Source organism: Dromiciops gliroides, chromosome 4, assembly GCF_019393635.1.
Source record: "Dromiciops gliroides isolate mDroGli1 chromosome 4, mDroGli1.pri, whole genome shotgun sequence".
Taxonomy (NCBI): domain Eukaryota; kingdom Metazoa; phylum Chordata; class Mammalia; order Microbiotheria; family Microbiotheriidae; genus Dromiciops; species Dromiciops gliroides.
Genome location: NC_057864.1, coordinates 245,442,033 through 245,464,144, shown reverse-complemented (window position 1 = coordinate 245,464,144; position 22,112 = coordinate 245,442,033). Strand labels below are relative to the sequence as shown.

Sequence of the window (22,112 nt, the reverse complement as noted above, 5' to 3'; positions counted from 1 at the left end):
AGGCACTGTCTTTATGTTACCCTGGGCAGTGACTTCCCCTCTCTGGTCCTGCCATTGTACGACTCTAGGCAAGTCAAGTAATTTCCCCTTTGGGGCACTGCCATTGTGTGACCTTGGACAAATCACCTCCCCTCTCTCATCTGGCCATTGTGTGACTTTGGGCAAGTCCCTTCCTCTTTGGTTTCCCCAAATGAAAAATGAAGGCATTAAACTAAATGATTTTCCTTACCTCCCATCTACAGAAAGCCTGTTTTGTTTAATACACATTTTATGCCTTCCCACTTAACACAAAGGTAGAGAAAGGCCTAGGGACTTGTGCTTTCATTGCTGGGAGAGTCAACTGGGTCTCACAAAAGAAGAAAGCTTCACTTTCTCTACAACACTCAGGAGTGAGAGGTTAAATGATTTGCCCAGAGGTCACACAGCCTATTTATGTCAGAAGAACCCAAGTCGTCTTAGCTTTTAGAGGCTAGCTCTCACCCCACTAATCCATGCTGTTTCCTAACACAAAGGCAGCACTGTAATAACTTGTACTTCTTAGTATATTGTTCTGTTAAATTATTCTCCAGATATATCTCATGTTTGTACATGTGCCCTAAGTGATTTAACTGCTCTGGGAATTTATTCCTTCATCTGTGAAACAAAACAGGTTTGGAGTAGATGTTCTTGAAGGTCCCCCCCTAGCTGGTCATGTGACCTTGGGCAAGCCAATTAGTCTTTTTCTGCCTCAGTTTCCTCCCCTGTCAATTGTCTGTTTAGCTCTAAAGATGTGATCCTCTGAGAGTCTACATTGAATGTTTTTAAAATACTAAGAAGAGATCAGATCAAAGTTTATATAAAATCATGCCCGGGAATGGGCAGGAGAAACACTGGCTTGTTTGAGAAATCCTGGCCATATTAGAACAAGGGGGCCCCTTGAAGCTCAAGAGGAGAAAATTTCTGGTAAATAAGAGTAAGTACTGCTTTCTGTATTCTAAGTCAGGTGTTGGCAGCCTTTTAGAGGCAACTGCCAAGGTTTCATTTATTTATGGCCATTTAAGTAGGTATGGAGAGGTGTGACTAGGTGCCTTTCAGAGGAATGTCCCCTAAGCCCTGCTCATCCCCCCTCCCCGCCTCGGTAATACTAACTGATCCTTATGTAGCCCCTTAACATTTTTTTCCTCACCTTATTTGAGTCTTACAACCACCCTTTAAGACTCTAAATCAGTTCTTAACCTCTGTGTGTGTGTGTGTGTGTGTGTGTGCGTGTGTGCGTGTGTGTACATGTATGTGTCACGGACCCATCTGGTAATTATTTTTCTTAAAGATTCATAATTGAAGGAAATGCTAAATTTGTTTGTTGTTGCTATTCAGGCGTGTCCAGTTCTTCATGACCCCATTTGGGGTTTTCTTGGCAAAGATACCAGAAAGGTTTGCCATTTCCTTCTCCAGTTCATTTGACAGATGAAGAAACTGAGGTCAACCGAGTTAAGTGACTTGCCCAGGGTCACACAGCCAGTAAGTATCTGAGGCCAGATTTGAACTCAGGAAGATGAGTTGCCTTGACTCCAGACCTGGCCCTCTGTTCACTGTACCACCTAGCTGCCCCAAATTTCAATTAGAGGTTAATGAAAATTCACATATGATTTTTTTCCTGTCCAAACTCATGAACACCCCCCCCCATCTCTATCCATGGACCCTTCGGGGACTCGTGGAGCCCACGTTAAGAACCCCTGATCCAAGTTCGGTGCTCTATATATACTATGCTGCAGACAGGAGGTAAGGAGCAGTGCTGAGGGACAGACTCCCCCTGCTTCTACATGCTCAGTTGGGTCATGCCCTACAGCTTCACACTACAGCATTGTCAACTCTAGCATGCCTCCAATGCTTGATCTATGAGGAGTTAGGATGAATGAAGTCAAGACAGAATCCAGAAAAGCCATGAATGAAATGTATTGAACAGATCACTAAAAGATGTTTAGGGACTATGCAGATAGCCTGTGAGGGTTAGGTTAGAGGGGAAACATACCATATACTCTTCTACCTCCTGCCTCTGACTATAGTGATGGGACCCTGGGCTGGGAGGAATAGAGCTTGCCAAGGGTGGGAATCTCATGGATTTATGTGTAGTGCTAGGCAACATCCATGAAGAATGGTTGCTCCAGCCCAATTCACAGGACAAAAGCCAAAGAAAGGCAAGTGAGGACAAGGTAGGAAGAATCCATGGTGATGTATACAAATATACACACATACATATACATATGTATAATTTATGTGTCTGTGTGTGGTCCACACCTGTGCATGTAGGGAAATCCTTCTACTGGTGCTGACTGACAACTCTCATCAAACTTAGTCTTCTGTTACCTGGGGAGACTGAGAGGTTTGGTGACCAATCCCCCTTATTTCTTTTGTTTTTTGTTTTTGTTTTTGGGTTTTTTGTAGGGCAATGAGGGTTAAGTGACTTGCCCAGGGTCACACAGCCAGTAAGTGTCATGTGTCTGAAGCCAGATTTGAACTCAGGTCCTCCTGAATCCAGGGCTGGTGCTTTATCCACTGTGCCACCTAGCTGCCCCCCCTTATTTCTTATGCTTTTTCCTGTCTATAGGCAGCTAGATGATACAGTGCATAGAGTGCCAAGCCTGAAATCAGAAAGACTCATCTTCCTGAGTTCAAATCTGGCCTCAGACACTTATAAGCTGTGCCACCCTGGGCAAGTCACTTCACCCTGTTTGCCTCACTTTCCTCATCTGTCAAATGAGCTGGAGAAAGAAATGGCAAATCACTCCAGAAACTTTGCCAAGAAAACTCCAAATGAGGTCACAAAGAGTCACACACAACTGAACAACAACCTACATATACTTTCTTTCAAAAGCTGGCTAAACAATCAACTAAAAACAAAACAACGCCCCCTCTTTCTCCAGAAGCCCTTTTCTAATTAACCTCAAACAAATGCTTGTGCCTCCCTTCTTCGCACAAAGGTGGCCTTGTATTAACTCTCCTCACTCTGTATGATCCTTCTGCCTCAGGTTTGTACGTGTATGCTACATTCCTTTAGGACAAGGCTCCTGCTTTCTTCTTTCTCCAAGCACGATGCTCAGAGCATGGTAGGGCATCACAAATGCCAGGGGTCAGATTTCCTCGTGTCTCACCTTAAAGGCCCCCCCTCCCCAGCTGTGAATTTAAGTCTTTTTGTACCATTCTCGGTAGAAAGAAAAAGAACTAGCTGTGTGGCTGTGGCGGTCGAATTCCCTTCTCTCAGAAACTGCTTCCCCATAGATTAAAATGAGAGTAGAACTAGATGAAGTGTCCTTAACATTGTGTGTGTGTGTGTTTTACAGACCCTTTTGCAAATCTGGTAAGCCCTTCTCAGAATGTCTTCCTTCCTTCCTTCCTTCCTTCCTTCCTTCCTTCCTTCCTTCCTTCCTTCCTTCCTTCCTTCCTTCCTTCCTTCCTTCCTTCCTTCCTTCCTTCCTTCCTTCCTTCCTTCCTTCCTTTCTTTCTTTCTTTCTTTCTTTCTTTCTTTCTTTCTTTCTTTCTTTCTTTCTTTCTTTCTTTCTTTCCTTTGCACAGGGCAATGAGGGTTAAGTGATTTGCCCAGGGTCACACAGCTAGTAAGTGTCAAGTGTCTGAGGCTGGATTTGAACTCAGGTCCTCCTGAATCCAGGGCCAGTGCTTTATCCACTGCACCACCTAGCTTCCCCCTCAGAATGTTTTTAAATGCATGAAATAAAACATATAGGACAACAATGGAAATCAGTTATGTGGAAATATGGCTCTAAAGATATATTTTAATGGGTGTGGGTTTTTTTGTCTGAACCCTAGGACTAGAAGGTCTCTAACTAACATCCCTTCTTCCTCTTCAGGTTCTTTATTCTTTTTTTATCCATGTATGGGCAGTTCCCCAGTCCCCACCTTACTTTAATCACACTAGCCATCTCCTCTGGGCCCAATTTAACAACCGGTTTCTTCATTTCTCTTTCTTGCCACTGCCCTTCCCCAGGCAGAGCCCACACAAGTCCAAAGCTGGGGGAAGGGCTGGAACTAGTAGATTCCAGGGCTGTGGCTATCAGTGTAGGCCCAAATACCCTTGTGGGGTATTAGGATGATGAGAAAGGGAGGGCTCCAGGAAGCCAGGGCCTCAGATCCTGTCCCCAGACGGAGAGGTTGGCAAACCTCAGACAGCTATGGCTTCCTGAATAGGGTGTGCTCTGGCTAGCGCAGTTGGGGTCAGGAAAGGGGTGTGGCCACCTTGGAGTGTTATGGCTGGGACCTAGGGATCCCAAGGATGGTAAGCAATGCAGAGCCAGGCTGAGGTACCAGAGAACTCCCAAGTTGGGGTGCATTTTTCCTCTAGCTTCCCCAGAGAAATATGGAATGGAATAATAGCCATTTAGAGCTGGAAGGGTCATCTATTCTGATCATTTTATGGAGGAGAAAACTAAGGCACAGGGTTACTTGCCCAAGGCTTCACAGCTCATGAAGGGTAGAGTCAGGATTATACTTCAGGTCTGTTGACTGCAGATTAGAGTTTTTTCCACTATTCCACATACCAGCCCATTCCTAATAGCTAGCATTTATATAATGCCTACTATGTGCCAGACACTGTGCTAAGTGATTTACAAGGATCTCATTTAAGCCTCAAAATAGCACTGCTCTTGTTCCCATTTTACAGATGAAGAAACTGAGGCAAACAGAGGTTAAGTGATTTGCCCAAGGTCACACAGCTAGTAAGTAGGCTGCATTTTGACTCAGGTCTTCCTGACAATAGGCCCAGAACTCTATCCACTAACTCTTCTTCTTCTCATGCTCCTACACCCAAGTCTGGGATGTACAATGGCTGGAGTAAGCCCTGGATCAGGGGAAGGGTAGCAAACTCAGCCCTGCCAAGGAGGAGGGGCAGAACAAATACTTGTACCAAGTGGGAATGTTTTGGTTAAGAGCTGCTTGCTGCCTCTCTTTTCACCGCTTACATTACTTTCCCCATTCTCCTTCTTTCCTCTTCACGTAGGATTTCTCCTTGTGTTTCCCCTGGATTGGACAGAACATTCTGGGTCCACTCCAGCCCTGTCTTGGAATTTCTCCATTGGCTCAGGGGTTGGCCGCTGTGTTATTCCACCCTCAAGTGGGGTGAGAGGTGATATTGGATATTAAATTAACACAGGCATCAAGGCTGCTACTGGGCACCACAACTGGATTTGGGGCAATGTGTTAAAGCAAAGGTATCAAACACTGGGGGGAGGGGGGAGGGGAAGGACTGAACCAAATCAAAATGAAATTGAGAAACATTTAACTAAATAAAATACAATAGAACATAGATAATGTTACTATGTGGCTTTCCAAGTCAAAATGTGGGCTGCAGCCATCCTTATGTATCCTTAAGTCCCCTTTCTGTTTGAGTTTGACACCATTGCTATAAACAACTTTGTAAGGAGAAAGCAACATTTATTAAGCACCTACTACATGCTAGGTTGCACAATAGATGCTAGGTTGCACTGGGTCTGGAGTCAAGAAGACTCATCTTCCTGAGTTCAAATCTGACCTCAGACACAAGCTGTGTGACCCTGGACAAGTCATTTCACTCTGTTTGCCTCAGTTTCCTCATCTATCAAATGAGCTGGGAAAGGAAATGGCAAGTCACTCCAGTATCTCTGCCAAGAAAACCTCAAATGGGGTCATGACAAAACAACAACTACATGTTGGGCACTATGCTTATCACTGAGGATACAAATAAAAAATAAACATGGGGCAGCTAGGTGGTACAGTGGATAAAGCACTGGCCCTGGGTTCAGGAGGACCTGAGTTCAAATCTGACTTCAGACACTTAACACTTACTAGCTGTTTGACCCTGGGCAAGTCACTTAACCCCAATTGCCTCACCAAAGGGAAAAAAAACCCAAAAAACCAAATAAAAATAAACAAGTCTCTTCCCTCGAAGAGCTTACATCTAGCCAGAGGAGACAACACAGACTTATGAGGAATATATACAAAATAAATGCCAGGTACTTTGTGGATAGATGCCACTGGGAGCTGGAGTGAGGGAGGAGGTGAAATCAGGACAGACTTCATATAGGAGATGGTGCTTGAGTTGAGACTTGAAGGAACGGAACAAGGGGTTCTAAGAAATGGAGGTGAGGAGGAAGCCAATTATGTGCATGGGGACCAACAAATAGGAAGTCACAGAGATGGGAAATGGAGTGTCCCATGGAGAACATCAAGAAAGCCAGTTTGATTGGATTGTAGAGCATACAGAGGACAAAGGGATACAAAATGAGGCTGGGAGAAGGTCTTATGGGATCATGTTTAAATGCCAAACAGCAGAGGTTCTATTTAATCCTAAAGGTAATAGGGACTTAACTGATGATGATGACTGATGTCATCAGACCCTGCTTAGGGAGAGGACACCGATGAGGAAGCAAGAAAATCTTACTGTGAGATTCTCAGCCCCATCCTCTTAGGGAAACACTTTGTATGGGAGGGGCCAAGCTCTCTGTTGAGGGTTATTTGACTTGACTATACATATTTGTTACAAAGGTTTTGTTTTCCTTTTTTTTTTCTTTTTTTTTCAACTGTTGTGGGATGGAGAGAAAACTAATTTTTGTCAATGGAAAAAATAAAAGGAAAACAAAACAAAACAAAACAAAAAAACCCAACCCTTTAAGGCTCTTACCCTTTCTTTCCCTCAAGATGACACTGAAGGAGGAGAAGGAAGTATTTGTTTCCCCCAGACAGAAAGCCTTGAAGGCCAAGAAGGCAGTGTCGAAGGGTGTATATGAGAATAAAACTCAAGCACCCCTTACCCTCTGGGGACCCAAGACACTTTGGCTTTGCAGATAGCCCAAGAATCCTTGGAAAAGTGCCTCTAGCTGGAACAATCCAGCTTTTAGCACCGTGTCTAGCACACTGTCAGTGCTTGATAAATGTTTATTGTTGATTGACTATGCCACCATCAAGTTTCCCTTGACCACTAATCTGCTGTGAACAAGACCAATGATAATAAAACTCTGGTATTCATTGTGGTTGCCAAGGCTAACAAACATCAGATGAAGAAGGCTGTAAAGGTGTGACATCAGCGTCCTATCAGTGTTAATGCACTGATCTGCCCTGATGGAATTAAGAAGGCCTATGTTGGACTTGCCTAAGACTATGATGCTTTGGATGTTTTCAACAAAATTAGAACCATCTAAGCTACATTCAGATAACCATCTCCATATATCAAGTTATCTACTCTTTTTTTTTTTTTTGGTGAGGCAGTTGGGGTTAAGTGACTTGCCCAGGGTTACACAGCTAGTAAGTGTCAAGGGTCTGAGGCCGGATTTGAACTCAGGAACTCCTGAATCCAGGGCCGGTGCTCTATCCACTGCGCCACCTAGCCACCCCTTTGGGTTTTTTTTGTTTTTTGTTTTTTGGTTTCAAGTTATCTATTCTTAAAAACAAAGAAAATAAAACCAAAAAACCCCTTTATAGCCTTCAGTTGTCAGGGAAGTTGGAAATTCTGAACTTTAACCCATGCTGCTACAGCTCAAGGCTCTGTCTTCTTCTTTTCCACCCTCTGTAAGTAACCTTTCAAAGAGCAAAAGAATTATTTGGTGCCTTCTAAGCCTTCTTTTTTCTAGGTTGCATAATTCCTGCTTATTCAGCCTTTCCTAAAAAAAAACCGTGTTTTCCTTCTTTCCTCTCATGATCTCTCCCTGAGTTTCTTTAGGACTGGTCAAAAGCACTTGAGGCACGCTCAGCCCCAGGCCAAGGACAATGGAAGGGGCATACTCCCCAGAAGCACCAATGTTAGGGAGTAAAGAGAGGGAAAGGTGGAGAAGGAGAAAGGAAGGGAGGAATTCATTCTCCGTTCTGGCTATCTGGTATTGGCACGATTTACCTCTATTTATCTCCCTTCTTAACTTCTTCCGCTGTCTTCTGACCACTTCTCTATTGCTCTTCAGCCCCTTCCGGCTTCTCTGGCCTGACCATTACTTCCTCTCATTCCAGTTCCCTTGTCACCACTGGGCTTTTCTTGGTCCTTTCCCTCCCCTCAGTGATGCTGGCCATCAAGTTCTTCACTTTCCCTCAGGCTCTTCACTATTGACACAGTGAATCACAGAGGATCTAATTTAAAGCCAGAATTCTACAAGATAGGCTAGAGATCTTTTACCCCAACCCCATCATTTTGTAGTAAACTCTACCAATGTCCTATGTGTGATCTATAATATAATAGAGTTGGAAGAGACCTTAGGGAACATCTAACCCAACCCCCTCATTTTACAGATGAGGAAAACTGAGACCCAGGAAAATGGAGTGACTTGCCCAAGGTCACAATTAATGCTCAGCTTGATTGCCCTCCAAACTAAGCTGTAGCTGCAAAGAGTCATAGGCAGCTATTAGACTCCCATGATCATAAAAGAACATAAACCAAATAAGTTAATCTACTTTACCCTTCCATGGGGAATGTGCTATCCCTAATTGCTTCAGGGGAACCAAAGTGTAGGCCTAGACATGGGTCTGGACTGACCCTCTTTGGCTGACCATGCAGCTAGGATGAAAGGGCCATAAACTGGCTTGGAACCCCTACATAAAGGGGGCACAGAGAACATGGAGAATAACTCCAGGGGCCCTTGGTGAGGGAAGACAAATCAATGGTACCTAGAATGGGGAAAGTTAAAGGAGTGGGGGAAAACAAAGTAGTGCGTTAAGGGTGGAGTTGGGGGACACTGAATAACAGACAAGTTTCTGAAAGGGGTTAGTATTCAGGCGATGGAACCAAAACTACATATTTCTGCAGCAAAAGGGATTCAGGAATAAAAGGGAAAGATCTGTCTGAAACCTGCTGATATTCTACCACATTACTCAGGAAGACCATGGAATCTCCTTCTCTGGATGTTTATTACCCTTAAATTTCAGTGATTCTGGTTAAGGGGAGAAATTGCCTGAATTATGAGGCAGTGATAGAGGGTAGACATAGGAGACCTCCTTCCATATCTTCCATCTAAAGTGGTGTCCCAGGGCTTCAACATTCCCCTGTGCTGGGTGTTTTTGTTTAGTTGTTTTCTGTCATGTCTGACTCTTTGTGACCCCTGTCTTGGCAAAGATACCAGAGTGGTTTGCCATTTCCTTCTCCAGCTCATTTTACAGATGAGGAAACTGAGGCAAACAGGGTTAAGAGAGTTGCCCAGGGTCACACAGCTAGTAAGTGCCTGAGGCTGGATTTGAACTCAGGCTTTCCTGACTCCTGGTGGGGCACTCTATCCACTGTGCTACCTTGCTGTCCGTGCTGGGTGCAGTTTCTTATTATGTGTTGTCTTCCCCCATTAGATTGTGAACTCCTTGAGGGCAGAGATTGTCTTGCCTTTCTTTGTATCCCCAGAGTTTTGCACAGTGTCTAACACATAGTAGGTACTTATTGACTAACTGAGGGTGATCTGTAATGGGCCCTGCCAGCCAGAGGCACCTGACAATCCTAAAGGCAGATTTTCAGGATGGAGTTAACTGGTTTTGTGGGTGCGGGCTTGAATGGGATTATGGAAGTCAGGACCAAAAAGAATTATGCTTATGCTACAGCTCTCCTTGCCTCCCAGGGATTCTGGCCCAGTTGCCCAAAGAAGCTCTGTGCCATTGGGTGCATGGGGAGAAGAGAGAACCAGTTTGGGAATCGGGCTGTTGCTCTGCCTCTCAGTGACTGATGAGAATGCCAGGAATTAGTGCCTGGGTACCCCTTTGAAGGATAAGTGGAGTAGCAAGGAGCTCAGGGGCTGGGACTCTTCCTTATAAATTGGCCCCAGGATCCAGGGTGGGACGTAAACACTCCATTCTGCTCTTTCTACAGCTCCATTAATTTCTGGGGCTTCATTTTTCAAACCTGTAAAATGAGGGAGTTGGACTAGGGGGCCTCAGGTTCCTCCCAGGTCCATCGTCCTAGAATGATTTTTTTTCCCTTACTTTTAATCTCAGAGAACTCCTGACCCTAGGGTCAAATACAAACACCTCTGTCTGACTTTTGAAGCCCTTCACAATTTGACTCCCACCTACTTTTTAACAGGTTCCTTACCCTCAAAGCACTGGAGGAAACCAGCTTTCTTGCAGATCCTCACAAATGACTCTCCGTTTCCCCTCCTATCCCTCTGCACTAGGAAGGCGCTCCCTCCTCACCTCTGCCTCCTAAAATCTCTGGAGCTCCCTTCTTCAGCTGAGAGCCATTTCTTCCATGAGGCTCTCTATCTGATTCCTCCAGCTGCTAAGGGCCTCCTACCCCTGAAATGGACTTTGATACATTGATGTGCTGATAGGCTAAAACAGACTAGAAGTTCCTCGAAGCTGGGGATTATTTTATTAATGACTTTGCAACCCCGGTGCCTAGCACAGTGCCCGCCCCATGTTTGAGAAGCCTCCCACTTGGATGCCTCGAGTTGGTGAAGCCTTTTAAGGATCAGCGGGTCGGGTCCATCTCAGCCCTCTATTAACGGCGTCCCTGCGTGCCTCTTAGCCTGACCTGTTTGAGGCACGGACAGAAGGAAGGAGAGCCTGCAGCCTAGGGTCACTTAGGCGGCAGCTTTCTGCTGGGCAGCGCCTTTCAAGACGACACTGGCGTGCCCCTTGCTAACTACGAACCCCCCGGCCTCAAGCGGTAGCTCTTCAACCTCAGCGTCGGACGGGGAGGGCCAGGCAGTGCTCCAGTGGAGGGGGGGGGGAGGGTGTTTGGGGGAGCTTCTTGCCCTTTTCCTGGGTGGGAGTAGACCCACTCTGACTGGGGACAGGGGAGATGCAGCCCCTAGGCCCTGAGAGGAAGTGACTGAAGAGCTTTCTGTCTCCTTTCAAAGCCGCCAGAGGAAATGGGGCAGGAAGATGCTGGCTACCCGTCCTAGCATGAACGAGGGGAGGGTGTAGGGTGGGGGGGCCATGTGGGCTCCGAGTCTGAGTGTGGACCTCGCGAGCCTGGCTCCCCGTCTTCCGAAGTTCCCCAGTCTCCCCTTGTGCCCCTACGAGTTCCCGGCCGGTCGCCGGGAGGTTGTTGGAACGGTCCCACACTTCGCAGGAACCTCCCTCCGGGGCATCAGATCGGCCCTCCGGCCGTGGCTCCCGAGCTCCTTTGCTAGGGTTCTGGGTACCTGTGCTGCCAGGCGGGCGCGCTCCTGGGGCAATGCAGGAGCAAGCGCGGCTGGAGGCAGGGGCAGCGGAAAGCACCCCTCCCCGGGCCTCTCGTCCCTTCCTCCCGACCCAGACCCCTCGGGCGGCCTCTGCCTCACCTTGAGCTGGGACTTGGAGACTTTGCCGCTCTTCTCCACATCCAGGGCTGTGAAGGCGTACCAGATGGATTTGAGCAGTTCCTTACGGAGGGCCATGGCCGAGAAGCCTGGGACCCGGAGGCTGCTCTGACACCCAGGAGATCCGGTTTCAGGAAATGCAAACAGCTTTGGAGACCGCAGAGGGGCCATACTACAGAGCACTAGCTCCACCTGCCTGCTCTGAAGTACTCTAGGTTCCTCCTCGGAGGGGAGAGGGGGTGGGTATACAAGATGAATGGGGACCGGCCTTATTTACTTGCTCTCACCAGGGGCTCTCTTGGCCTAAAGAGCTGGTGGGAGGGTGGTTCCTAAGATCACTCTAGTAAACGAACTACTGGTTCCGGGAGACTTCTTGCTGATGGGGGGGAGGAAGGAGTAGAAGATGCTGTCCCCAGGAGTCAGGCTGGTAAGCCTCTGAAGCCAGGGTCACCACTGAGGAGAGCTCTCACCTCTTCTCAATAGGGGTGCAGTAGAGGTAGACAAGGAAACTGGTGTAAAGGAGGGGAAAGCCTTTGCCCAGAAACAGACATCCATCTCTGATTCCTACGAAATTATTGAAACTCCCTTTTCCCAACCTTTCTTTCTCCCTCTCCCCGCAATGGGCTCCTCTTCTATGGGATTTAGCACTCGATCTTGCCCAAACTTCATCAGGCCCTCCTTGAGCCATATAGGAGTGACATTGACTCCCACTTCAGGGGAGTCAGACTCTAGCCGGGAATCAGGGGCACGGATCTCCAGGGAAAGGGCAGGGCTCCCCAAGTGCAAAGCTCACTGTGTTTAATTACTGTTTGTTAAGGTGGAAGAGGGCTGCTCCCATCCCTCCAGTATTGTCCTTGGGTATTTCTAGCCACACAGACAAATGCAGGGAGGTATGTACTTTGTATGGTTGTCACCATTTTACAGATGAATGAATTAGCTCAACTTCAGGAGGGATTAAGTAAATTGTCCAGCATCACCCAGCTGGTGGATGATCTTGTCAGACAGCTGGTCCAGTGCTACCTCCACAGCACCTTGTAAAAGGCCTGTCCCTGGCCACAGGGAATTGCCAGCTAGGTCTAGGCCGTGCTGCACAATGGGGAAGACTCTCATAGGGAAAGCTCTCAGCAGAGAGATGAATATGGGTCTGATATTTCTCCTGGAGTCTGGAAGCTGTTGTTGTTTGTCCTTTGTTCTCGAAGAGGCCCATGACATCGAGTTGATGTCATGACTTGTACTGAATTGGATTTAAGTGAGGGAGGGCTGTTCAAGGTCACCAATATCACTCTTTCCTCCAGAGTCATCTGGGTCCAGTGGCAAGATATAGCTCATGACAACTGGAGGGGGCCCCAGATGTTTAAGGTAATTGTGGTTGTGACTTGCCCAGAATCACACAGTTAATAAGTGTCTGAAATGAGATTTGAACTCAGGTCCTTTTGACTCCTGGGCCAGTGCTCTACCCACTGTACCACCTAGCTGCCCCTCTGGAAACTGTAGGCACCAAAGGAAGCCTGGCATTCTTGAGAAGACTAGACCTTAATGGACCCCCTCTGCCTGGCCAGTATGACTGGATCTATGATCCCACACCTCAAAAGGCCAAATCTTTTGTACCAATTTGTATCCCTAACTCACCCCAGCCCCAACACCTCATCCCATTTATAACTAGAGAAACCCAGGGCTCCCTTGGATCCAAGTGAGGGCTCAGACTTCCTGAGGTCAGTGTCTTACTGCTGATCCCTAGCGCAAAGGGAGAGTGACTGACCCAGACAGAAATTTGGGACTTTTATTAAATAAGCATCCACCCACTCGCCACCATCACCCTTAGCAGAAAAAAATTATAAAAATGGAATTAAAAAACAAACAAAAACCACACACACACAAATTCCAAACCCAGCGATCTAAGTGCAGGGACCACTCTTTGTTCCAGCCACAGTAAGAGTGGCTGGGGGTGGGCTGAGGGAGACTGCTGCTTTTCTCCTGTCTGCCACAGGCCCTTCAGAAAACTCTTGTCATTGCCCGGACATCTTGGCCCCCACCTCTGCCATAGTTATTGCTGTATGTGGCTAGAGAGGCTCTAGAATATCCTCTGGTGGAGCCAGGTGCTCTCCCCTCCCCTGCCTCTGCTGGGGCCTCCCACATAGTGGGTAGCAACTACCTGAGGGCAGAAGGCCAGCCCCCAAGGCATTCTTGACCTCTACTCACTGTCCTAAGGAAAGGGGTAAGGGGCACTAGGGTGTTCTCAAGAGGAAGAGGAGCACCCAGGCAGGCTTCAGTGGGAGCCCCAAGGCAGTCTGGTGACCCAATGGGTCCTTCTCACCTTCTGAGGATATCTAGAACTCCCCTGTTTTGGCCGCCACCCTTATTGGTGGCAAAACCATTCCCTTTCCCCCAACTATGCTGCTCTCAAACGCTGCTTTCTCTGGCTCAGTGACCTCTATGTGGCCACCTTCTGTGGTTCATCCACAGCCTGGACGCTTGGAGACAGTGATGCCTGTACCACATGGCATCTTCTTTGCCACTGTGTGGGACCCAGCTTGCTCTAGGGTCTCAACAGCCACTCTCTGCTATCGATGTCTCCAGGGTCACGGCCCCCTGCTGCATGGCGGCGGTAGCCATACTAATGGCCTCTTCCAAAGTCTGCTGCTCCTCCAGCTACAAGTGGGTGAGAAGGAGAAAAAGAGAATGAGACTCGCCGTAGGCGAGAAGCAGAGGTTTTGTATCCTCTAAAGCCTACTGCAGTGCTAGCTGTACCTCGAGTACTCAAAGGCTTGTTGGTTGCTTAATACACAGGAGAACAAGGCAAGGTCAAGGAGGCTGTGGAGGGGTAATGGGCCTGGGTCATTTCCTAGGGGAAAAGGAGTCAAAATCATAGCAGCACAGAGCTTTTGGACTAGGTAGGACCTTTGAGAGGACCCAATCTCTCCCTCTTTCTCCTCATTTTTACAGATGAAATTCCAAACCGAAAACTCAGAGAGTAGACATTTCCAAGGTGACACGGCTACTCTGTCCAGCCTGAGTTAGCCTTGGAAGTCTCTTCCAACCCTGAGATGTTGTGAAGCCACAATCCAGTAAACTGCTGGCCCACTAAGGTCTTCAGATTTTGTCCAGTGTCTTTCCTACCAACACCAGGAGTATCACTGAGGAGAAGCAGCTGCAGGGAACAGGGAAAAGTTTGGAGTCCAAAAGCCTGGGCTGGGTCCTGGTACTTCTGATACAAGACCTTGAGTAAAAAAATGTCCCTGTTCTAAGTCTCAGTCACCACATTTGTAAAATGAGGAGAATACAATTTTCATTCACCATCTCACAGAGCTTTCTGGATGAGCAAATAAAATAAGGTATGTGAAGTTCTTTGTAAACCTTAAATTGTTAGGGGCAGCTAGGTGGTGCAGTGGATAGAGCATCGGCCCTGGAGTCAGGAGTACCTGAGTTCAAATCCGACCTCAGACACTTAACACTAGCTGTATGACCCAGGGCAAGTCACTTAACCCCAACTGCCTCACTAAAAAAAAAAAAAAATTAAAAAAAAAACCACCCTTAAATTGTTACTCCGGCAGGACATAACAACTGTTCTCTGGGAGGTCAAGCTTATCAGAAGGGGGCATGGAGGGGCAGCTAGGTGGTGCTGTATGGATGGAGCCGTGGAGTCAGGAGGACTGGAGCTCAAATCTAGCCTCAAACACTTGACACCGACTAGCTGTGTGACCCTGGGCAAGTAGCAACCACAATTACCTTGCAAAACCCCCTAACTAAATAGATAAATAAAAAGAAGGGAGCATGGGAAAGGTGCAAAGAATGATGATGAATAATGCTACAGAAAGGAGGCATGAAGCTTCTGGGGAGGATCTGGCAGCACGGAAATGGGAATGGGGAGATCACATTTGGTACTCTGTTCATAAGTTCAGCTGGAGAGACCACAAAATACTTTCTAATCCTACTTTGATCTAAGAGAAGGCATAAAATCAGTTCTCTTGAAATAGGTTCTTTCTAAAAATCCATTTCAAATTTCTTTTCCCTCTGGACTCCTGTAATATCCTGTTCCTCTTCCTGATTCCCTGTGATCCACATACCTGAACTGCAATGTGAGTCCCATTGGCTGTGGCCAACAGTGCCACCTGCTGGTGATGAAGGGATGCTACCGCTGAATCCTCCGTCACCATGGCTCCAGAGGTTATGATGGTAACCTGAAACACAGAAAAGTTTTGTTGTTTTTTTTTTTTCCCTCCCAGTTTATTCCCTGGCATCCTGGAAAGACTAAGGAAAGGATGGAGAAGACTATTAGGACTCAGCTAATTAGCCTGAGGTTCAGTGCTAAGTGACGATGGCCCAGGTTTTTTTGTTTGTTTGTTTTGTTTGTTTTAGTGAGGCAATTGGGGTTAAGTGACTTGCCCAGGGTCACACTGCTAGTAAGGCCGGATTTGAACTCAGGTACTCCTGACTCCAGGGCCGGTGCTCTATCCACTGCGCCACCTAGCCCCCCCATTTTTTTTTTTTTACGGGGCAATGGGGTTAAGTGACTTGCCCAGGGTCACACAGCTAGTAAGTGTCAAGTGTCTGAGGCCGGATTTGAACTCAGGAACTCCTGAATCCAGGGCCGGTGCTTTATCTATTGCGCCACCTAGCCGCCCCTGGCCCAGGGGTTTTGAATCACAGAATTTGAGAACATTAAAGAACCTTGGAGCTCATCTGGTCCCACCCCCTGCAGCCACACTTTATAGAGTATGAAAGTGACCCCCAGAGAGGAGAGGCCTCATAGCAGGTGACTGGGACTAATGGGTCTCCTGACTCTGGATCCATTAGTCTTTAAGATCATATTGATGTCAACCTGAGGAATCCCTCTTGAGGAGGAGCAAGAGGCATCATCGGAGTAACAAGAGGGATTGAGTAACCCCACTATGGCTTGTATGCCTCTACTGGGAATGACAGAGAGAAAACAAAAGCCCTGGTCATACTGGCTGTGTCTCGGTGCCGTCCGCGCTGACCATGGTGACAGTATGTGTGCCGGAGGTGGCCAGGTCTTCAGGGCTGGGGATGGTGAGGGTCGTGCCACCATGCTGGGTCACCATGCTGATGGCACTTCCGAGGGCCTGCAAGTCTTCAGGGGACAGACTGACCTGTAGGTAAGAGGTTTGAAGGGAAGAGAAGATTATCCTGTCTATGGGTTAAACCCCTGGATGCCCTTCATTGGTTGTTTATCAAAGCTTTCTTGTTGGGATTATAAGGACATAACCCGGGCCCACTTGCTTCACAATTGAACAAATGTTGATTAAAGTTCTTCTTGACAATGCTGAGACAGATATACACAAATGAAGGAGAAGGCAGCGATCCCTGCCGTCCAGGGGATTATACACCAGTCACTAAGTACCAAATGAGACTGCTTTGGGATAGAGGCCTATGGTAGGGCTAGGGAGTGTGGAATCTAAGCTCTGCTCCTTACTTTCTATATAATTCTGGGCAAGTCCCTGTCCCTGTCCCTGCCAGAGCCGTATCTGTCAAATAAGGAGGGTGGACTAGATTATCTTTAATGTCTAAGGCCCATGATTGTGGATCTGCCTCTCGATCTTATGATCCTAAACACCACCAACATGAACAACTTGCATTCGTACAATGCTGTGCATACAGTAGATGACTGGAGCTTCCCAATAACTGAAGCAAACAGGAAAGATATCATTGTCTCCTTTGGACAGATGAGGAGAGTGAGGCAGAAAAGTGAAGCGACTTGCCACAGGTTACCAATCTAGGCAACTAGGAGTCTGTGGCAAAGGCCTGGAGCTTCCTGCTGCCTCTCCTGGGCTTTCTCCGGCTCCCTGTCTTGTTCCCCAGAGGACTGGAACCAGTACTCTTGGAGCTTTTTGGCCAGAACTCACAAGGACCAAGGTGTCCGTCTAAGTCACAGACCTGGCCAGGCTACTCTCTGGGGATTGTGTGGCCCTGGCTTCTGCCACCTCCTACAAGTCTGTGAAGGTGGAAGGTTTGGGAGCCGGGGGCCATTACAGACACGCAAACACACAGTCCTCTCGATGATGACCTCTCCTGAGATAAGCATGTGATTTTGTCAGCAAGAGGGGATCTCCCCCCTCCCCCCTGAGCCCTGGAGCCTGTACCTGTTGGGTGCCATCTTGGGTGATCAGGGCCACCTGGGGAGCCCCATCCTCCTCTGTCACCATGGTCACCTGTGCTGGGATGTCACCCTCTTCCTTCACCTCTGATAGGAAAGTGATGTGAGATCTTTGGGGCGGGGGGCTCTCCTCAGCTGCAGAAGCAGCTGGGGGAGGGAGGGGAGGCACGGGTTAGTCGCTGGTCAGTATACCAGCGCTTGATTTTCCCCTCTCCCGGGCATGCTGGCCCCACCTCCTCGGGGCCGGTGCCAGGGGTGTGTGGGGAGCCCCTGCCCCTCACCTTCCAGCTGCTGCTGCTCATAGAGGGCCTGCTCACTCTCCTCGGTCGCCTCCAGCTCGCCATGGGCGCTGCGCTTGTGCATGGCCAGGGTGGAGGTCTGTCTGTAGGTCTTGCCACAGCTACTGCAGGTGTAGGGCTTGCAGTGGGTGTGCACCACGTGGTGTTTGTACAGGCTCGAGTACTCAGTGAAGCGCTTGCCGCAGCCCGGCACGGTGCAGACGTACGGCTTCTCCCCTGGGGACACTGGGCTGTGAGGGGGGCGGGGACTAGGGCTGGCGAGGGGGGAACTAGGGGGACAGAGAGGGGAGGATGGGGCTGGTGAGTAAGGAACTGGGGGGACAGAGGTGGTGAGAGGAGAGCTAGGGGGACCGAGCAAGGAGATGGGGCTGTGAGAGGAGACCTGGGGGGGCACAGGGTGGAGGGATGGGGTTGAGAATGGGGGCACAGGGCCTGGTCCAGGGTGCTACAGTTGCTAAGGGAAGAGTAGGTGGGACAGAGGGAGAGATGTAGCCATCAAGTGGAACGTGGAATAAATGCTTGCTTGTGGGCTTGACATGGGGGTGCAAGAGAGGATGGGCACTGAGGGAACAATACAAAGCCAATGAAGGGGAGGGTATACAGAGTTTCGGGGAAGTGACATGCAAAGCTAAGGGTGTGGGCCCTGAAACCAGGAGATGGGGAAAATAATGTGAGGGGGGTGGGATGTGCAAGAGTTCCATGGCAGGTGGATGGGGGAGGACAAGGGGAACATTACAATCTACCTTTCCCCCACCTGTTCCCATCTTGGTTTATCTCCTGGGGCTATAGCTGGAGAGGAAGAACTCGGTATAGGTAGTAGAGGAGCAGGAAACTGAGAGCTACCTTTGTGGGACCTGGGTCTGCCAACACCAGTCAGAATGGGGAGGCCCATTAACAAAAATACCAACCAAACTCAAGGTGTTGATTCAGCAGAACATTAACCTTCCTGCCCATCATGGAGTACCCAGAAGGGAAAGGTTGTCAGATTGTGAAATGAGGAAATTGCCTAGGTCAAGAGCAGCTGGAATCCCTGCAAGTGGGGACAGGGTGAGGAAGGGTCCTGGGCTGGAGCTAGGGAGGGTTCTTGGGTGCCAGCTGTCCCACCTGTGTGAATGCGCACGTGGTTCTTGTAGTTGGTGGCACTGGTGAAGCCACGCCCACAGTGGGGCTCCGGGCAGGTATAGGGCCTCTCCCCCGTGTGAGTGCGGACGTGTACTTTTCGGATGTTAGAAGTAGTGAAAGATCGGCCACAGCCCTCAAAGGGGCACCGGAATGGGCGTTCACCTGTAGGAGACCAGGACAGATAAGGGCAGCATGGGAGACCTGTGCAGAGGTAGGCAGAGAGGGATGTGATGGAAACATTTTGTGCCCAGGGCACAAGAATGCTCTGAGTTTGAGGAGAGGGGAGGAGTTGGAATGGGGGTAGCTTTCTTTGAGAGTGGAATCATGCTTGGAAGGAATGGGAAAACATGAAGGGAAAATCACAGGCTGTTGTGTCAGAGAGCAGGGAGAACCAAAATGACAGTAGAGGCAGGAGGCCCACCAGTGTGGGTGCGGACATGCTTCTGCAGGTCTCCTGATGTCTTGAAGGCCTTGTTGCACAGTTCCTCTGGGCACTTGTATGGCTTCTCACCAGTATGGGTGCGCACATGACTCTTCAGACCATACCCTGTGTGTGTGTGGGGGAGAAGTAGGTATCCATTGGGACTTCCTGGAGGCCTAACCTCCCATGGAGATTTCTCCACCATCCCTCTTCCCTCTCCAACATGGACATAATTATCCACACTCCAAAGGCTTAGGTGCTCCTAGTTCCAGCTTTCCCCAACCTCAAGTCTGGCCCATTAGGTTCCTGACTTTTGCCCTCTCAACCTGAGAGGCCTGTGTTTTTCTCCACTCTGTTCTAAATCAGTCACAAAGGGACTACAGGGGACAGTCCTACCTCCCTCCTCTTAGGTCAGTCTGAGCCATTGACAATTATAGAGTTGGGAGAGATCTTAGAGATAACCTCAGCTCATGGTCCTAATTTCACAGATAAGGAAACTGAGGCTCAGAGAGGGGAAGTGATTTCTCCAAAGTAAAGTAACAGAGCTAGAATGTAGCACGTGGAAAATGAGACCCAGTTCTCTTGATTCCTAATACAGTGTTCTTTTCAACAGATTATGTTATCCCTTATTCACTATTTAGAAACCAAAAAAGCCCTACTAGGTGAAAGCTTATTTTTGGATAGGTTCTGATTTTGGATTGGGGCAGCTAGGTGGCAGTGGACAGAGCACAGACCTGGAGTCAGGAGGACCTGAGTTTAAATTTGGCCTTCAACATTTCCTAGCTATGTGACCCTGGGCAAGTCACTTCACCCTGTTGGCCTCAGTTTTCTCATTTGTCAAATGAGCTGAAGAAGGAAATGGCAAACCACTCCAGTATCTTTGCCAAGAAAACCCAAACAAGAAGAAACATCTTGGACTTCCCCCAGTTCTTGCCAAACAACCTGGTGGTGCCATTCCTCCCCATATGTAGTCAGTCCTCTCAGACCCACTGATTGTTTTACCTGTGGCAAAGGCCTTTCCACAGCTGGGAAAGTCACACCTGTATGGCCGATCTCCTGTGTGGGCTCTTTCATGTACCTGTGGGGTCATGAGAGAAAGCAGAATTCAGATGGACAGAACCAGTGACCTGGGCTCCTCTGCTCTTCTTTGGGGCCCAGGGCACCAGGACCCAGGCTCCCTGCCTGCCTTCCAATTGTTTTTTCTTTCTATTTGTGCATTTCCACCCTGCCCCCCTCTCCTGTTGGTCACCATGAAGAGCAAAAGGTTTTCAGACTGACATCAATGGTGAGACAGTTCCACCTGAGGGAGGAATCAGATAAGAAATTCCAAAGGTTATCTCTGAATAGTCTTCAAAGGGAGGTGTACATTCATATCTCCACTTTGATCTGGTTACACAGGTTTCAAGTGAAAAAGATGCCCCTCCCAGGATAAACTCGACACTTCTCACCTCCTCACCCAGTTGCTAACTCAAACATTGGATGCCACCTCTCTCAGCCTTCTCTTCCCTCTGACTTGAGGACTAAAAGGTAGAATCCCCAACTCCTCCCAATGCTTCTCTTTAGAGATGGCAGAACTTGGCCTTCTAGATAGCTCTATTCTGCAAACTGAACTCTGTGGGGTCTCAACTCCCCAATCCCTGAGCACCCCCTTCCCCTTCTAACTTCCTTTTGTTTGTTGTCTTCCCCCATTAGATTATAAGCTCCTTGAGGGCAGGAACTGTCTTCTCTTATTTGTATCCCCAGCACTGACTGAATTGAATAGAATATCCTGTTTCAGACATGAGATATCTGGAATGGTAGTATGGTACCATGTGGTACTATGTGGAGCCCTAGATTTGGACTAAAAAGACCTGCATTCAAATTCTGGCTTTGGTTCTTCACCTGCAAAATGGGGACAACTGCTTCACAGGGTCACAGGTACCAATGAAATGAGAGAAAGCACAGTCCTTTCTAAGCAAAGCCCTAGGAAAGCCTGAGCTGTGATTCTTGTCTCATTCCCCTCCAGCCCCCAAAGACAAAGGCGACTTCTGGAGCTGTCCAGAGGGGACATCTGTCAGCAAGGAGTCCAATCAATGCAGACCCAACCAGAGTGTGGAGGGGAAATGCAGGTCACAATCACACAACACAGGGAGGCAGTGGCAAAGTAGACGACAGTGTGTTGGACTTGGAGCCAGAAAGACTTGTGTTCAAATCTGGCCTCTGATGCTTACCATCCATGTGGCTTTAGGCAATTCACAACCTCTGTGAGCCTATTTCCTTATTTGTAAAATGAGAATAATAACTCTAGTGCTCACCTCATAGGTTTACTCTGAGACTCAAAGGGAATAATATATGTAAAACACTTGGGAAAATTTAAGATGCTATGCAGAAATGTCAGTTTTTAAGATCTTATTGATATATTTTGCTTTTAAAATAACCTTCACTGGCCCTGGATTCAGGAGGACCTGAGTTCAAATCCAGCCTCAAGCACTTGACACTTACTAGCTGTGTGACCCTGGACAAGTCACTTAACCCTCATTGCCTCCCCCCCACCCCATAACCTTCAATTCCAAACATGCCTCTCCTCAAAGAGTCATCCCTGAAAACAAATAATAAAGACAGGAGGATAAAAAGCAGTTTGGCAAAACTAACCAATATATCAGCTGAGTGTAACAGTGTATATAGTATTTCACACCCACAGTCCACCATCTCTGCAGAGAAGGCATTTTCCTTTTTATTCTGGGGGGCCAAGATTGAGCAGTATAATCATAGTATTCAGGTTCATTGCTAATGTCAGTTGTTATTCACATTTACTTATTTATTTACTCCATGGAAATCCAGAAGAGGTATTTTCAAAAGGTATATGAGATCCCAAGATAGCCTTATTTATGTTCATGCCTCTCGGTCTTTTGTAGACCACCTGACTCAAAGAAAAACTGGAACCAATGGGT

At 48.0% G+C, this 22,112-nt stretch overlaps 2 protein-coding genes across 8 annotated transcripts in view; both read right to left on the bottom strand.

Annotated features, from left to right (window-relative positions):
- DEF6 (DEF6 guanine nucleotide exchange factor) overlaps nt 1–11,497 on the bottom strand; it is a 42,556-nt gene extending 31,059 nt beyond the window's left edge. For all 3 annotated transcript variants that reach the window (XM_043999948.1, XM_043999949.1, XM_043999950.1), the window contains exon 1: nt 11,211–11,497. In XM_043999948.1, the coding sequence (XP_043855883.1) occupies nt 11,211–11,399 (189 nt within the window). In that variant the 5' untranslated portion in view covers nt 11,400–11,497. The remainder of the gene's footprint in view (nt 1–11,210) is intronic.
- A 1,497-nt stretch (nt 11,498–12,994) lies between these two features.
- Nucleotides 12,995–22,112, bottom strand: part of ZNF76 (zinc finger protein 76) — a 35,618-nt gene continuing 26,500 nt past the window's right edge. For 2 of the 5 annotated variants that reach the window (XM_043962726.1, XM_043962731.1), the window contains 8 exons: nt 20,185–20,260; nt 19,183–19,308; nt 18,744–18,923; nt 17,622–17,855; nt 17,327–17,487; nt 16,175–16,336; nt 15,293–15,406; nt 12,995–13,877 (listed from right to left, as the gene is read on the bottom strand). In XM_043962726.1, coding sequence (XP_043818661.1) covers nt 13,773–13,877; nt 15,293–15,406; nt 16,175–16,336; nt 17,327–17,487; nt 17,622–17,855; nt 18,744–18,923; nt 19,183–19,308; nt 20,185–20,260 — 1,158 coding nt within the window. In that variant the 3' untranslated portion in view covers nt 12,995–13,772. Of the gene's footprint in view, nt 13,878–15,292; nt 15,407–16,174; nt 16,337–17,326; nt 17,488–17,621; nt 17,909–18,743; nt 18,924–19,182; nt 19,309–20,184; nt 20,261–22,112 lie in introns of all 5 variants that reach the window. The other 3 variants (XM_043962728.1, XM_043962729.1, XM_043962730.1) reach the window with 3 other exon arrangements.